At 32.6% G+C, this 18204-nt stretch overlaps 1 protein-coding gene across 17 annotated transcripts; it reads left to right on the forward strand.

Annotated features, from left to right (window-relative positions):
• The first annotated feature begins 1890 nt into the window (after nucleotides 1-1890).
• LOC145330053 (uncharacterized) lies at nucleotides 1891-14692 on the forward strand. Of its 17 annotated transcripts, XR_013883243.1 has the most exons (24): nucleotides 1891-2054; nucleotides 2388-2491; nucleotides 2793-2844; nucleotides 3057-3121; nucleotides 3450-3520; nucleotides 3753-3855; nucleotides 4189-4357; nucleotides 4545-4692; nucleotides 4943-5116; nucleotides 5292-5458; nucleotides 5601-6479; nucleotides 6916-6998; nucleotides 7239-7394; nucleotides 7600-7807; nucleotides 8305-8382; nucleotides 8994-9032; nucleotides 9184-9427; nucleotides 10658-10770; nucleotides 11086-11188; nucleotides 12186-12271; nucleotides 12754-13295; nucleotides 13809-14035; nucleotides 14145-14191; nucleotides 14573-14691. XR_013883243.1 is itself a non-coding variant. In XM_080174590.1 (21 exons), the coding sequence occupies exons 1-21, from the start codon at nucleotides 1941-1943 to the stop codon at nucleotides 12829-12831; spliced, it is 3234 nt and encodes a 1077-aa protein (XP_080030716.1). In that variant the 5' UTR covers nucleotides 1891-1940; the 3' UTR covers nucleotides 12832-14333. The 17 variants fall into 17 exon arrangements, 2 of the variants coding, with proteins under 2 accessions (XP_080030716.1, XP_080030718.1); XR_013883239.1 differs by having other exon boundaries at nucleotides 12754-14028; nucleotides 14573-14692; XR_013883241.1 differs by lacking the exon at nucleotides 14573-14691 and having other exon boundaries at nucleotides 12754-12950; nucleotides 13239-13295; nucleotides 13809-14333.
• Nucleotides 14693-18204: the final 3512 nt, after the last annotated feature.

An 18204-nucleotide genomic window follows, 5' to 3' on the forward strand; every position in this document is an offset into this window, starting at 1 on the left:
TACAAGAAAAGGGTTGGTTGTCACTGTCAGTTGGAAAATTGGGAGGAGTAATTTAAGTAAAGTACTTTGATATTTTTACTACTAAATCTAAGGAAAAATTTGAATTAAAATTGATTTATTGTGTTAGTGAGATTAAACTATTTATTTTTTTAAGCGAAGCTTTTCTTCATTAATTCACAGCTGTGCGTCCTGTTGCATGTTTAGTAGTTCCCTTTCCAAATGATCTCTGTTATAGTGGACAATGTATTGTTTAGTTTTTAAATTCTTATATAGAATAACTGTCCCTGAGAATAACAGGACGACTGTCTGCCGAAGAATCTCACTAATCTCTGAACCGATGGTTACCCATCTAAGAGAAATCGCAAAATAAAAATATAATTCTGACATTGACTGAAAAAATATTTTTTGATACCTAAACAGCTTATTATTAAATTGTAACATAGATTTGAAGAAAAAAATATACGTGCTCCCAGAGGCCTCTGGGGGGCACCGTACCCGCTAGTATTGTATAAAGCTAGAAATGTGATTTAAAGGCTGCTTTATCTTATAATTCTTTACAATTTGTATAATAAATCTGCACTCGCGCTAAGTAAAATAATATTTTCCGTGTTATTTCAATAAATTGATTCTATCATGTTAACCCAGCAGGCTACACAAATCTTCAATAATCCCCTTGTCCGTTAATTAGGTTAACGAATTTTTACATATTTTCATTAATAATCTAGTTGTAGACTTAAATTCGTATTATTTACATATTTTAAACAATATCTCAGTAAAGTTAATTTTATAATTAAAATGGGCATCTTTTAAAAATAATTCTTATCTGATTTGTTAATCCTATCTCTTTTACCTCCTAAAGTACACATCTTCCCATGGATTGTATTATTCCTTTTCTCTACAGTCTACACCCCTTTACCCCTTTCCAGAAATTAGATAGATGCTGTTGATATTTCGATAACAAGAAAAATTTGAATTATTAAGAGATAGGGGAAGGCAGGAGGAGGGTGTCAAAGATATCTTTCTACCAGCGTTGCAGAGCCGTTTGATTTTGGTGTGGCTACGGATTTGGCTCCGGCTCCGACCTAAAATCAAGAAAAACTCAACATATTTTTTTGCCAAGTTTATTTTTGACTTTTGATGGTTTTAAAAGTTCAATTTTTGATTAAAATGGACTTGAAAAACTTAAAAGGGGCATTTGTACACGACACAACTGAGCTACAAAATTATAATAGATAAAAAATCTCTTGTTTTAGCTAGCCCGGAGCCGTAGCCTTTTTTTAACGAAAATAACGACTCCAGCAAAATATGACGGCTCCGGATCCACAACGCTGCTTTCTACCCATCTAGGCCTCCCCAAACTATCTCAAATTCCTGTGAACTCTGTTTGGTTCATTCAAGGCAATTCATTAGTTAAAGATTCTTGTTATTAAACATTTGCTTTCTAATAAATATCTATGATTAAAACTATAATTGTTGTAGACGAACAATTATTTTTTAAAATCATTGTCTCTGTCTTAATTCTCCACCTTCTTTATTTGGCTAAATTAATCCCCGTATTAAGAATATTGGTTAAGGAATTGCTCCACCCCCTTCCCACAAAAATTTAACTATTTAACAGGTCATTTTATTAGACTTCGGTAGCTTGTCCCTCCCACTTCCATCATCATATCTGCCCTTCCCCTTCATTTCAGCTACCACTCAACTCCCCCTAACCCCTTTTTTCTCCAAAATTTATTACTGCAATAAAATTCTTATTGTTACTTTAGTTCTTGTTCAAATGTGATAAATGAAAGTATTTGTCAAATTAGTTCTAATTAATACAAATGATTAGTGTTATTGTTTTTCTCTCTGGGAAATCACAAAATCAATTTAATTGAATAAATCAGGCAGGATTCTTATAGCTACAACGTGATCATTTTCAGAATAATTTACATGTCATAATGGGGGAATCAGACGAAAAATTATTAAGTTTTTCATATGGGATTTGCAGTGATTTTCACAAGATTCAGAATATACGCAAATCAATGAACATTTATATAAACAAAAAGTTTAAGGTAAGTTACATATGAAATGTATTAGTTCAGTTAGTTTGTTGTATTCAGTGATACAACATTTTAGAACAACTTAACTCTGCAACCCAACGAGGCATAATGCTGTGAGTTAAGCTTAATGTTTCTGCCTCTTTTTATCTAGATTACTTTAGATTTTCATACGGGAATTTTCTTACATTAAGATAAATGGCTGAATTTGTATTAAAGATTCTATTTAAGATGAGCTTCTCTTAAAAAAACACCTTTCCGTAGAATTACTGGTATTTTTCATTCTGTGTAACCGAGCTTTTTTGTTGGTGCGCTACTTTTTCTCCTTAATTTTTTATTTTATTTCAGGATTTTTGTATTCAAGGTGTTGCAAATTATTTATTAAAACGACGTCTCACATTTGTTCCCGAAATTAATGGATTGCTGCTTGGCTGGGAAATTGAAAAAATAAAGTAAGAATTATTAAAACAATGCTTTCCTGTATTCAGGGTCAGTGTGACGCCTTTTCTGCATATGTTATGTAGTCAAATTACCTAATGCATTATTTTCTAAATTAGGATAAAAGTAGAAGTAGAATTTAAAAATGTCAAAATAATCCTACTGTCTTTATTTGACTCTTTGTTAGCTCCGCTATCATACATGTTATGATTCCTGTTATTTAAATATGTAGAAATATGAAGAATTCAACTCGTATCTAAACTTAAAATAAAAGTGTGCTCCTCTTTTGATTGTAACATAACTCTTTATATTTAGGCTTGTAGAACAGAGCCATTTTTTCACAGATAACGTCGAACTTAAAGTTAAGGTATAGTTTTACTGTTTCTAACTTTAAAAGTCGGGACTTTAATAAGTCCGACTGAAATTATATATGATACAATGTTAATCTATAGAACTTTCCTTTTAATTTTTAACTTCATACTACATTACACGTAAAAGAAGAATCTTGACATTTACTTAATTAGTACATACATACAAAATGAAGGAAAAAAACATTGATAACCACAATTTAATTTTTAGGGAAGTTATCAAGTTTTAATTTTGGAACCTGGTGACATAATTCCCTCCACAATCATTGAAGTCAAGTAAGTTTTAATCAATCAGCTGTAAAATGAATTATAAGTTTAAAAACTTTAAGATCATCTCATGTTTGAAAATAATGATGAAGAAAAACTATTACTCAAAAAGGGTGTTGAATATTAGCAGGATATATAATCGTATATTTAGTGAAGCAATTTGGCTCTTCTTTTAGACGCAAGGTCCCAATATTTCTTAAAATCATATCCGTTCGGGAGCGGGTTGTCAGCCAATGGATTTTCAACAGATAAGTTTTTATGGAGAATTCAATCGAATCAATAGTTGAAGAGAACATACAGTCCCTGTTATTTTGAACTTAATTGTAAATAATTTCAGGGAGCTTAATTTGATAGCTGAAGCTTTTTCTATTTTTCCTGTTGAAATAAAACTAAACAAGCCCTTTTCAGGTAAAGACCTTTCTTTTAAAAATGCATTAAGATCAATAATTTCTAAATTTATTTTTAATTGCTGAAATGCTCCAATTAAATACAAAAATATTTATCTACTTAAAACAGCCACTGTTTTTTAAACCATTCATTTTTGCACTTTTTACAAGATTGTCCAAAAAAATATATGCAGCAACAGATTTTGTCCGCATTGTTACTGTTTTTAAAGAATTTGAATTATTTTAATACCTAGGTGTTGTTGGAGATGAGATAACGTTTAAATTCAGAAGTTTAAAGGATGACGGAAACCTTGTGGTTCTCCATGGAAAGAAACCTACTCTAGTCTCTTACAAAGGGTAAATTATTGTTTCATCCTTACATGGCGAGGCATAAGAAAAGTTATGACAAAGGTTTAAAACTATTTTTGCCATTAGTTTGCTTTAAAACTTTGGGGAGTAATGTTTAATCATGATTAGATTGTACAATGTATAAAGTAACAGTGTCCAAACGTTTCCACAAATAACTTTAATCTTCAGGTGTTCAATTTGTTCTTAAAAATTGGGGGTTAAATAACTTTTTCGTTGATAGTTTCATTTAAAAAGCAAAGTGAAAAATTATTACCTTTCAAACTCAAAATATTGCAAAAGAATTTTTAATATATGTTTTTATCATAAGTTTTTTCATTTTAGAATTAATGAAGTAGAAAACATTACTGATTTGGTTCCCGATTGTGCTGAAGAAAATGCTAGTCACATAGAATCCCCAGTAGGGCCAAGGAGTCAGACAGGGTCCCAACAGGGTTTAGACAACAATGTTCAGTCAACACGGAGTCAAAATATTACTGATGCAGAAGTCACTCAGGGATGAATATAATATTTATGGATTTGGATAAAACATGTTAAAAATGATGTTTAGTTAATTACTTAGTAACACATTTTCTTCGATTTTTGTGGGAGGGAGGGTTGGCTCTGGTATGAGCTTTTTTAGAATTCAAGTATTTGTTGTTATATTTTTTTTGTTATCCATTATATTGTATTTAATGGTACAGGAAACTACTACTGGCCAAACTGCTACAACAACCTCATTTGTGGATAAGTTTCATAGAATCATCCAACTTAGCCAGACAAATACAAACGCAAAGGAACAAGATGTGCGTGGTGGCAGTTCAATGGATGATGTGGCCACTGTTCAAGGTATTTATAGTGATGGACACGCCATAAAAAACTTTATATAGGGGGGGGGGGGGGATAGTCACCCTTCAATTTTTAGAGTTTCATCTGCACATATCCTCTAAAAAAGTTACTGCAATATTCTGACCGCACCGTGTGATTACAAATTTGGGCTCTTGTTTTAAATATTTATATTGTGGCCTTTACATCGTGGTTAATCCTAAAAACTACTTGAAAATGTATGAATTTCTAATATATTTTACTTCCAATTTAGGTTCAAGTCCGAGAAATAAGAGAGCTCATTCAAGCGACCCTGAGGCAAGGGCTAAACGACCTAGGTTGACAAGCCTTAAGAGACCAGATGGAGCAGTGCTGAAAGAGCCGAGACTCATAGATTTTGAAGATCCAGCTGACCCTGTTGTTCTGGCCGTGTCAGGCATAGAAAAAGGTAAGGATGTCATGTTTTAAACCTCAAAAGTGGATAAAAAAAATTATTATTTCAGCATTTTAAATTTGATTTTTTTGTCCCAGTTTAGAAAGGAATTAGCAAACAGGCACTGCTTAGAAATTATTCAAGTTTCCAATAAATGTGCAAAAATTAAAACGTATTAACATAAATTTAGTTGTAGGAAAATATAATATTCCCGATGGATGGACACGTATAAGTAAGCCAGGAGGCCACACAGTTAATGTTGCACCGGATGGTACCATGTACCGCAGTTCTACCGACAAATCTGTAATGCAGCACGCCATCCTCCAGAACCTGGATTATTACGGTTGGGCAAAAAAGGTGAATATCTTAATATCTACTCTTAGGAAGGAAGGGGACATTGGGCTGATTATTACACAAGTCCTCTAAAAAAAAAAATTTATTCATTGGTTTAGGCTTAGGGGACTTCTACTAAAACTCCATTAATATTAATTTATCTTAGGATATCAAAAAGCCCAGAAACAAAACAATCTTAACATATTTCGTGGAGATTTCAACCGGTCGAAAGTGTCAATCAATTGGAGCTTTATTTAAAATTCTACGAGGGGACAAAGTTGTTCCTACTTTAAAAAAATCTCCAGCGATTACAACAAGAAAAAACAAGAGAATAAGAAATAATAAAGAAGTCCAGATTGAGGTTGACAAAACAATGCAACTAGACACCGCTGAGGTAAATGATGGTTTTGCTACCTTTAGCAATACTCCCAAATCTCTTGTAAATAAGAAAAAGTCTGGTAAAAAACAAGTTGCCAAAGAAAAAGCCTCCGATACAAACGTCAAGAAAATTGCCACACCTCCAGAAATTACCTCTTCAGATGAACCCACTGAAATTGCTGAAGAAAACTCCAAAACAACTAAACCAGTTGGAAATTCTTCAAGAGCCATTAAATCCTCTTCCAAGACGATAGAATCAGTCGATAAAGCTTCTAAAACAAGTGAATCAGCCGATGAACCATCTGAAGCAAATGAAACAGCCGACAAGCCTTCCAAACCAAATGGATCAGCCGATGAAACATCCAAAACCAATAAAACATCTGATAAATCTTCCAAAACAAGCGAATCGACCGATAAACCATCCAAAACCAAGGACTCCGCCAATAAATCTTCCAAAACAACTGAATCTGCAGTTAAATCTTTAAACAAAAACGAATCAGCCGGAAAGTCTAAGAAAAAGCCAGCAAGCAAAGCAAAGAAACTGTTGCCGGCAGCCTCAAGTACCCCTAAAATTTTGACCCCCGCAGGAAGGAGTACAATGACACCAGCACTTGTTACAGACGAAGAGAAAGAGATGCACGAAAATGCGTTGCAAGTTTTAGATCAGGTTAACCTTTTTTATTATCTACTAGCGGTTGCGATCCCTAACATCAGAGGAAGCGTTAGAAATAGCCTAAAACCGTCCCGGGACCAATATGAAGTTTTCTTTGAAGGGAGAACTCGATTAATTTCAGTAGTTATCGATATATTATGCTACATGCAAAAACACTTACCACTTCATATGATAGCACTAACGGCTATACTCTTTAGGGAAGGGGGGGTGGTATGTTGACACTTTACATTCAATTTTAGTTGAAGTATTTGAGTTCAGAGTATTACTCTCAGCTATTCCACAAATGTCTAAATGTATTTGATATTGCATCGAATACGTTAAAAAGAGAGCCAATCAGACTTGAAATCTTTACAACTTCACACATTTCTTAAGCTTCTTTCTAATATTTTATGCTTGTTTATTTGAAAAAATATTAATTGTCATTGTTTAGATGAAGTTGGTGGGCAAAGAGAAAGATTGGAAGGCTGGAAAGATGTTGTGTGCTCAGTATACAAAGTCTCTAGACGATCCTAAGTAAGTTATTTTCATAGAAATTTTCACAATTACAGAAGAATATTTATTAATAATACGGCTTAAGCTTTTAGGATTCGGGGCCCATATGACAACATATTCTTTTCCAATAAAAATTTTTTTTTATGAACCCATACTCTCAATTTGATTTTTTTGTTGCGTGATAAAAGTGAGCCATAACAGAGGTCTTAAGGATCAAATAGGCATGCTATATCTTGTTCATAATATTAAATATTTTTTTAGAAATGAAGATTTTGACAAGATACTCATGAGAGTGTTGTGCGCCAAGGATATTCAATTCGGACCAATAAGGCCATCATCTGCTGAAAATGTAGAGACGTCAAACTCCAGCAAGACTAAGTCTGAAAAGAAGAATAACAAAGAATCTCATAAAAATTCAGGAATTTAAATGTTTTATCTTGATACAATTTTTTTAATAATATACTCATATCTTCTATAAGGAAAAACAAGTTATTATGGTAAAAAAATACTTTGTCATCATATTTTGATAATTAAAAATTCGAACAGTTCATATAAATAAACATTGAATTTACTTAAACAGTTAAGTTTAATTACAAAAATAAAAACATTTGTATATTTCTATAGAAAAAGCTGTTACAAAAGTCTCAAAGTTGAAGCGCCCCAAAAGATGTGAAGCTACAGCTGAAAACAAAACTATACCAGCTGTCGGTGACAAAGCTGATAACAATGCTGAAACATCTGCCAATGACGGCAGTGAGGCTGCTGAAGGAAGTGAGGGAGTTACTACATTGGGCTATTATCTTAGCCAGAAAAGGGGCTGTGAGGGACAGGTACATAACTTTTTACTACCTGGACAGACATTTTTGTCAAGTAGCTATGCCGTTAACCATAGAATAGTTGTTTATCGCTTTGTATTATAGACAGCTTTCCTCAGATATTAAAATGAAAAATTATGAGACTTTGTCCTCTCGGGCCTAACAAAACTGGTATTAATTTTATTATTTTATTTTCACATTCGTAGAATAATGTCTGTAATACGTAATATTAATAATAATATGGCTGAAAACAGGTTCTAATCCAGCCGATATGAATCGGTTTCGAAGCCGTACTGGAATAGTTATTCCATTGTCTCGGATTTATTTGGACATCAACAAATAGGAAATACATCTTAATTGTAACGATTTTCAGACAAAATCTATTAAATCCTATTATACTTGTATTTTCTGCAGTAGAGAAATAAAATAAGTAGATTGGTAGACATTTTGAACCTTAAATAAATCATAACTCGTTCCTTCTTTTCCTGATGTAATGTAATAAATATTTTTAGGGTTATACAGGCGAAGCCCCTCTTATAAAGAAGAAGGGAGACAAGACTCTGAAACAGACCAAACTGGCTTTTAATAAGGTAGGGTTTTTTTTTTACAGCGAATGAATATGATATGGATATTGATATGCTTATATATTGTAAAATTATTTCTAATCGTCCCAGAAATCGCCATTTTTAAACAATTTCAATAAAAATTAAAAAGCATGTTCAAAACGGTTTTTTGTAAATGTTCTGTATTATACCCAATTGTTAGAGCAATCCTTCCGCAAGGTTTTAAAGTATTCACAAAATTGTCTTGTAAATAAAAGCTAAGTGAATGAGAATAAATATAAAGATTTATGCTAATTTTTAGGAAAGTGAAATTTGTCCTTGTTCCGTCTTATAAGTAAAAAATGAGAAAAGACATAAAATATTAGCTTGGTTATAACAAGAGAAAAATACAAAACATATTGATAAATTTTTTGTTGATTTATTACTATTTTGCTGTTATTTTTTTTTCTCTTATTTGATAATAATCATACATAAAATGTATTTTATTTTTAAATTTTTCTCTTAATAAATCATTTTTTTTATTTAATTAAATATTTTTCAATCAGTCATTTTATTTTTGTTTAATTATTTAACATTGAAGATATTCAATGACAAACAAAATAAATTTTTATGATTTAATATTTATTTTTTATTTTTAGAAGAATCTTCTGATGAAAAAGATATTTGGGAAAACTGCCACAGGAATGTTTATTAATTCATGACATACTTTATAGATTTTTTTCTGTAGTGAATACTTAGTGTTTTGGCGTCGTTAAAATAAGTATAATATAATCTATGGATGTTTAGATTAAGAAAATTTATGTTTTTAATAATAAACAAAATTGATTAACAGACAAGGAGAATATTGATCCCAAACGGCGCTCAAACAGACAACAAACCAATGCAACTAACGACATCTCAACCGTAGCCGACATTCTTGAACATTTTGAAGAAGCTGCTGGTACCGAGAATCTCCCGCCAAATTATGAAAAATCAGCTGTTTCTGATGTGGCGCCAAAATGTTGTGAATCCGCTGATGGCTCGGATAGCGATAAGTCGGATGAGAGTGACCTGAACCTGGATAATACCACGGGTAACCATTCTATTTCTACTTGTAGTGCAAGGCGTTTAAAAAAACTTTAAAGTTAGCATTTTTAACAAGTCACAACTTAACAAAACAAGGATGACAACATCCATAAAAGCGAAGCTCTGAAACGGTAGGACAAACGGACATTATACTTGTATAATGTCAGAACTGAATAATCAGAATGCGAATGTATAAGAGTCAAAGCAAAATTGTAAGTAAATTTGTTGAAAAACTGCTTGATACAGGATAATGATTATAAACATACTTACATTTTTAGGACTTGATTATAGAGTTGCTTCGCTTATAATATTGTACTTTTCTGTCCCAGGAATCAGTATACCAAAAATCAGACCAATCGGATAATTAGGTCACATACAAATTTGTTGTTAAAAATGTAAAAAAATCAACATGTTTAAAATGGACGTACGGACATTCTGGTAATGATTATAAAGTTGCTACGCTTTCTAACTCGTACCGAACTATTATAGGAATCACCATGCAAAATTTGAAATCGATAGGACAATTTTAACATGCCTAAATTAACGAAAAAAAGCTATTTAAAAAAGTAAAAAAATCAACATGTTTAAAATGGACGTACGGACATTTTGGTAATGCTTATAGAGTTGCTACGCTTTCTAAATCGTACCTAACTACTAAAGGAATCACCATGCAAAATTTGAAATCGATAGGACAATTCTAACATGTCTAAATTAACGAAAAAAGCTATCCGTGACGGACGGACCGACCCTAATTATAGAAAAGCTTCGCTTTTAAAAAGTGTCAAGTTTTATTATAGGGGAAGTCTTTTGGAAAGAAAATAAGGCTATCTCAAAAAAGATAGAAAATTTCCAATTTGGCGAGGAAAAAGCAGTAAATAAAATTGGCGGCAACGGCAGTTTTCTGCGGTAGTGGTAGTTCTGCCGCCGTTTCTTAACAGTTCCTCGAGTCCACAGTGTACATCATTAATGCAACTGATATGCCAAACCTCTGTGTTACAAATCTTTTTTTTGTTTGTGCTCTTGTGAGTTTTAGGTCAGGTTGCACGAAACGGAGTATCTATCTGCCCCCCCCCCCCCAATCCCCCCCCCCTCCTCCCATCTACTTTTTAATATTGATCTGCTTGAAAAAATTTTGTTAATTGTTACGAAAATGTATTTTTTCTTTTATAGAGATGTGAATATTCCATTCCGAAATATACCTAGCCAATAATACCTAAACCTTTATTACAATCTACAGGTATGAACATGAATGAAACAGTCCCTCTGAGAAATGGTTATATCGAGAAAATTGATCCCAATAACTCAACCATAGTTTTCTCCCAGCATCAAAAGTTTTTTGATGAATCTAAGGTTAGTGTGTTATTAAAACTAGTATGGCTTCGAATAATATTCGCTGGATTAAGACTGGCTCTGAGCCATACTATTTTCGTAATATTCATCATGCTTCAAAGTTGAATAGGTCACTATATTGACTAATTTTTGTTGACCCGTGCCTTCGTCCCTTCGGGGTCATTTTATTGCTATATATTTGCGGTAAAAACTAATCTTGTTATAAATAATTTTGCAATAAACAGTTTTGTATAAAATAAAAGAACTTCGCGCATTTATCTATTAATACGATATGTTATTGTTGCTCTATCTAAACACAATGATATTCTTGTTTAGATTATGAATGATCTCTCTAATCTGATGGACGACACTGATCCAATGGACAAGGATAAGGATGATGCAAATGAACTTGAGTTTGCTAATCAGTATGATAGCCAAGGTAACATTACAGGATATAGGGAAATTGCATTCTTTTTTAGGGAGGAAGGGGACATTATATTTATTCTGATACCCAAAGTTTTGTAATCATGCCCTCTTATTTGTAAGCCTAGAATTTTTGGGTACTTAAATTTAAAGGGAACTATCCACGAACAAAAGCAAGTGATTCTAAGCAGTGGCACCTTCCAGCATTGATCCATAGTATTTTTTTTTATCAAATTCACTAGCTTTATGTTTGATATTTGCTTTATCGACTGAAAAGTTAGGTTTCACCATGGTTTTATATGAAAAAAAACTTTGAAATGTAAAGCATTCTTTGATGCAATGCCATCAAATGCTTTGTTGAGTTCTAAGGACAAAATAAAATAACATGACAGAAAAGCATCACATGCTGTAAATTGCAAAAGTACGTTAATCAAACTGTTTAGTATATTACAAGTTACGAATTCTTTTCTAAATATACGTTTTTAATCAAAATATTAAACTTTTGTGTCAAGGCTTAAACAACAGTTTGAACTCATCAAAACATTTGATGATACTGCACAAAAAATTACTTAACATTTCATTTTTTTCTCATGAAACCATGGTGAAACCTAACTTTTTAGTTAATAAACCAAATATTAAACATAAACCTAGTATATTCACTAAAAAATACTATGGATCACTTGCTCTTGTTCGTGGATAGTCCCCATTGAATGGTTAAGCTAGAACTAGTAGCGTCTAAACTTTAAGATCAATAATTTTTATCTTCGACATGTATGATATTGTTTATCATCATTGGGAACGTACATCAATCTATCGTCCATTGTATTATCCCTTAAGATCCTTAATTTCTATACATGAGGTTGGTCCTAAAGCTGTAATATACCTAATAATAATCATTTTATGACAGCCAAAGGAAAATCCGTAAATCTTATTAGTCATTTGTTGTGTTAAATGCGCAAAAAATGGATCGTTCCCTGTGTTGTGAACCTTTCTTGATGGACCAACTTTTTTAGGTAATTTTGCTGAATCTAATGAGATAATCCCTGCCACGCAACAGCCAGCAATTATCAGGCGTAGTCTCTCCAACTCATTTTCTAAGGTAATTTTACAGTTAAAAAGAAGCTGAGTTTCTTACTAACATTTATAGCAACCATAGTGTAAGAAAGAAAAGGCGGCGGAACCGCAATTACCCGCCGATTTTTTTCCTCGCCAATTTTGAATCGTTTGAGGCAAATAAAATAAAATTCTCTTATATTTGCACTTGACACTTTTTATGGTTAAGTTCCTTTGTGTTCTAGATTTGGTTACAAAAAGTGTCTCACCTGCCTCCCCCTTTTATAAATCTAAGAAATTGTGCATTTTGGGACTTCCATACAGAGACGCATTGCTTATAAAACTGTACCTTGTTGTCCTAGAAGTCATAATTCCAGATGAATATAATGGTGGGGGGGGGGGGGGGGGGGGGGATAATGTAACCCTCTCGTAATCTTACAAACTTGAGTAATCCTTGGTAGATATATTTTCCCTAAATCGAACAAAAAGTTGTAAAAATAACGGCTAACGACTTCCTTTTAATTATAGAGTAATCTTGAGAAAAGTGGAGGCAAGATGAAGATAAGCAGCAACAAGAGAACAAGAAGTGTGAGACACCATCCATAAACAAACTTGTTGGATAGAAGCTCCTCTACTTTTCAAACATTTTTTTTATTATCAGTGATAATGGATAAGTCATATGTTGTAGTAGTTGTTATTCGGCAAATCTTAAGAAAATTTTTATAGTAGTTATTTATTGCATCGTATTTATACATCTTTAAGCGGATATTAAAATGAAAAATTTTAATATTAAAGCCATTTTTGTTAGATCTCATTTTTGAAACCCCATGCTAACAAAAATGGTAGGTATTAATTTTATTATTAAATATTCGTGGAAAATTATAAGTAATACGATGCGATACATAAATTTTCAGTGTTGCTGAGAACCGGTTCCAATCCAGCGGATATTATTCGGTTTCAAAGTTATACTAGAAAAAACTTATTATCCGTTTTTCCTAATTTTTTCTCTAAAGCATTTACTCATGATCATTTTTATGTAATATTACACAGTGATTTATATTTCAGTTTTTGTTATTATCCATTTGAAAACTTTTCTATGGAAATCATATTGTCAATTTCGATTACTTTTTGTTACTTTTTTACTAAGTTGATTATATCAATTTTATTTTTTATATGCTCACATACTATCGGCCTAATTTAAAATGGGGAGAAGCGTAACTATTTGAACCAACTAAAAAGAAACCTGCCATCGAAAACAGCCAACTTATATTAATATTTTTATTCTGCGGGAAATTCATGTTTTTGACGGTTCATTAACGCAATTGAAAAGCTAATTTTCAGCCCTAAATTTATTTTTCGAGTAAAGTTTTTTTTATATAAATGAGTTACTTCCTTCCGCCCCCCCCCCCCCCCTTTATTATTATTCATGAAAATTAAATTTGTGTATATAATAGTTTTAAGTCATAGTCTACCATTGAGCTTTACTAAATGTCTTTTTCTTCTTTGATTTGTTCTTCTATTTTTAGTAGAAGTAGGTTTATGCATATCCTGAAAACCTAAGAAAATTTTTCTATAATCTTAAGTATAAAAATAATTTATATACAAAAAAATCTATATTATACAGTTATATATACCACACGTACCTATCATTTCTTATGTACCTTATTTTTTCATTTTTATGTATTAAGTGTATATTAACGCTATTCACCTTTGTGTGATATAGCTCTTGTTATTTTACGCCTCTGCCAAGTGGCATATTTTTTTATTTTCTTCATATGTTTAAGATTACAGATGTTGACTAAGGTTTTAAGTAAAAAATATCATTTGCTCCATAATGATTGAAATATTTTAAGGCAATTTTTAATGTTTTCTCTTTCATTTAAATGAAACTTTTTGTCAATATTTGTTTTTTTATAAAGCTTCCATTCAGGAGTCATCAAAAGGGACTGTGCACGAATGAGAGCTAGTGATGTCAAGCATTTTTTTGTTGTTGTAAATATTAAAGGTTTCTGTTTAATATGAGTAAAATGGCCAAAAATATTAAGTTCTACCATGGTTGTTTATGAAAAAGTGTATAACGAAATATCAAATGTTTCATTGAGTTAAAAGTTCAAAATAAAATAACTCGGCAGATCATCAACTGAGGTAAAATTAAAAAACTAAGTTCATCGAAATATTATTACAATTTATTACTCCTTTTGCTACAAAAAAAATTGTTAAGACCATAGAAGACTTTAACTTTTTTCATTTATTTAGCTTTATATAATTTGAACTAAGTATTTTAAGAAAAAAATACCTTTTGCCTATGGTGAAAGTTGCTTAATATAACTCGCTCTCTTTTGTTTAGCCCCTTTAAATTTTTACATTTATTCGGATATTTTTTTGTTGAAAATTTATATTTGTGTTGAGTTTTTAAATAAAAATCATTGTAGGTATATTTTTTATGAAATATACGTCATAAAAAATTTTTTGGTTATTTGTCGCTGAGCAACTATGTAATCAGGGGTGTATATTCTGCACAAGATTTATTTTTTTTCCCCTGCTACAAAATTTTTTATTTTTTTTCCTTCCTAGATTTTTCTTAAAAAGTAGGGGGGAAAATAGAAAAATATTTAAAGACCTCTATATTTTATTTATTTTATCCCTTCTACCACACATTTTTTTAGTTTTTTTAACCAAGGAGGGGGGCGAAATGGAAAAAATGTTTTCATTTTCTTAATTTTTACATTTTTTTTCCCTCCAACCACCTATTTTTTATTCCCCCCCCCCCCCCCCCCCCTGAGCCGGGGATCCCATGCAGAATATACACCCCTGTATGTAATATAGTGAGAAACGGAATTAGAAAATCGCGAGTAAGCTTTTTTTTGTCTGTCCCAAAGGATCTCGCTAACCGCTGAACCGATCGAGTTCTCCTTTACAGGGTAGCCTCTCCTAGATCCTGGTAAGGGTTATAACTATTTTATTGGGGGATGGGACATCCCCAACCCCCCCCCCCCCCCCATCTTTGAAAAAACCCCACCCTCAAATAACTTTTTAAAAAATTTCTTTAACATCTAAAATACGAAAAATTAGGTTGATCCTCCTGGGGCAAAGCCCCTAGAGGCTAGGGGCGAAGCCGCTAGTTTAAGATAAAATTGAAAAACTGTTAAGAGCCAGGGATCTTAAGGGATAAGACAATTGATGATAAATTACCTTTTCTGAAATTATTAAATAATATTCGTTGAACAGTTTGGACACGACATTTTAAACGAACAAGGTGATGTGGTTATATAACTTGGGGTTCCGGTTTAACTTACAGTCCAATGTTATCTCTCTCCATGTCTTTGGGGACGAAGATTAAAATTAACAAAAATGCTATTTGAGAAACGCTTCAACACGAAACATCTGTAAAGAATCATACATTCACGGTTACACTTTCAGAGGCGCTACGCACATAAAAGTTGTAGCACTGTTTTTGTTCAGATGAAATTTTTAATTAAAGATTAAATACTAACAAGTGTATTAGAATAATTAAGCAGGATGGAAAGTTTATATACACGGAAGATCACAGGACAAACATTGGATGTAACCTATATTTAACGGTATATTAAAGTAGTGGCTTGCAGTAGAGGGGTGTCAACACCCCCATTTAAATTTGATAATAAAATTTTAAGGGGGATTTTTTTCTAGGAGTGATTTATCTTTGGAACGTGGTGGTACCCTCCCATAAAATGGTTATACATCTTTTAATGAGTAACTACCCTTTAAAGGAGAACTATATTGGTTCAGCGGTTAGCGAGATCCTTCTGTACAGACAAACATCCTGTTATTTTGTTATAAGGATACTAGCGGCTTCGCCCCTAGCCTCTAGGGGCTTTGCCCTAGGAGGATTGATCAACCTAATTTTTCGTATTTTAGATATAAAAGAATTTTTTTTAAATTATTTGAGGGGGGGTATTTTTCATTGTTTTTTGGGGGGTGTTCACCCCCCAATAAAATAGTTATAAACCTTACCAGGACCTATGAGAAGCTACCCTGTAAAGGAGAACTCGAACAGTTCAGCGGTTAGCGAGATCCTTCGGGACAGACAAAAAACACTTACTACTTTATATAATGACTACTTTGTATTAAAGTTAAGAAATGTATCTGAAAGGATAAACCCTATCAGATTGAAGGATATATTGTAGCATACTGACTGAGCTACAGAGGTGATAATTCTATTTCAAATCTCCATATGTTGACTCTAATTTAGCAGTCGCAATACAATCACGCAACTTCTCCCTAGTTGTGTAAGAAGGGAGATTATTGAGTAAGTTTGGATACTAAATAGTCACGTACATGATATTAGTATTAACATTACCCTAATCTCCTCTGCAATGAGTGTCATTCACAACTGCCATACTCGGCGAGGGTGAGGTAATAATGAGGAGCTCTCGTGAGTGTGGGTCAAGTAATAATGTGCTTTAACGTGAAGCTTGAGCAGGTCCTAGTGGCTATACAAAAGTCTATACCTTCTCTATGAAGACTAATGTCTAAGTGATGAGCTGTGTGTATATGATTGCACACTTTACCTAACTGAAAATTGGAATTGTTTTATATTGTAAACCATGTTCAGATCCTCAAAGGTCTCCAGCTAATTCTGAAAGGACCCTGTGCAACTGCAATTTTTAAACCGTGGGTTATGAGAATTTACTGCCGTTTTTGTACTCTGTTCTATTTTATAGCAAGAGGGGAGACGTAATTTTGCTTGCCCTCCACTCCCTTATGTTTTCCAATCCCTACCTTAATAATATCTTGCTCGCTTGTTGAGGGTTAAAGAAAATTAATATTAACAAGTGGAATCATAAGGAAAAGTGGAATCCTTCAGCGATCAGGGATGTGACTCGTGCCTGAAATATTGTGTTTAAAAAAATATTTCATACTAACAACTGCACTTTCTCGTGACTGGTTTATTTGGGCCTTGTGATAAAGTAGGCCTTAAATAATATTTTGCCACGTAGTCCATGCTTTATCCCTGGGTTCTTTATTATGAATTAATTAAATAAAATAATTGTCATTTTCCTCTGTTGCTTTAGACTAGCACAGATTAAGAGTTGTACCTCATATTCATCAGGAAAAAGATATCCGTTAATATAAAGTAATAAGCTTTTTTTGTCTGTAGCGAAGGATCTCGCTAACCAGTGAACCGATATATTTCTTCTTTACAGTGAAGCCTCTTATCGGCTCTGAGATGGTTTAAGGCTGTTTATTTTTTTTAAAAAAATAAGTCTGGGTTTGGTTTTAGGCTATTTTTCTACCCTTCGAATATAGAGCCCCTAGAAGCTAGGGGCGCGGCCGCTAGTAGTTATATATTTTAGCAGGCCTTTGAATCTTATTTGTTTCAGAGTTTATAATGGATCTTACACAAGATTTCATGTTCTCTAATAAAGTGAAACTCGTAGCTTGCTAAAATAAAATACAAGTTACTTGTCATTGCATGTACAGAAACAAAAATGACGAGAAATTTAATTTTGATACACTTATCTACAAAAGTTTTGAAAATCCTTATAATAAAGTAACAGGATGTCTGTTTGTTTGTGTCTGTGATTGTCTGTCTGTACCAAAGGATCTTGCTAACCGTTGAACTGATCGGGTTCTCATTAACAGGGTAGCTTCTCATAGGTCCCGGGAAGGTTCATGACTATTTTTGGGGAGGGTACCACCACCCTCCCCAGAGAAATCGACAAAAATAAAATTTAAAAAAAACGCCGCAATTAGTTAAAAACATAACTAAAAACATCAAGCAACAAAAAAAATATTTTGCAAAATGATTTATTTTAAAATAAATTGAAAAGAAACAATTTTAAATGTCCCTAGAGGCATCAAGGGACGTATCCGCTAGTTAGACATAATGCACTAAAGATATGGGGGAAAATATTAAAATAAAAACCATCCAAAAACCTGCTAATTATCAGTTAGACCGCCATGGATGTTTTTTAGTTAATTAATATTATGCTCCAT

Source organism: Acartia tonsa, chromosome 10 (genome assembly GCF_053477335.1).
Source record: "Acartia tonsa isolate MP-2025a chromosome 10, ASM5347733v1, whole genome shotgun sequence".
NCBI classification, from domain to species: domain Eukaryota; kingdom Metazoa; phylum Arthropoda; class Copepoda; order Calanoida; family Acartiidae; genus Acartia; species Acartia tonsa.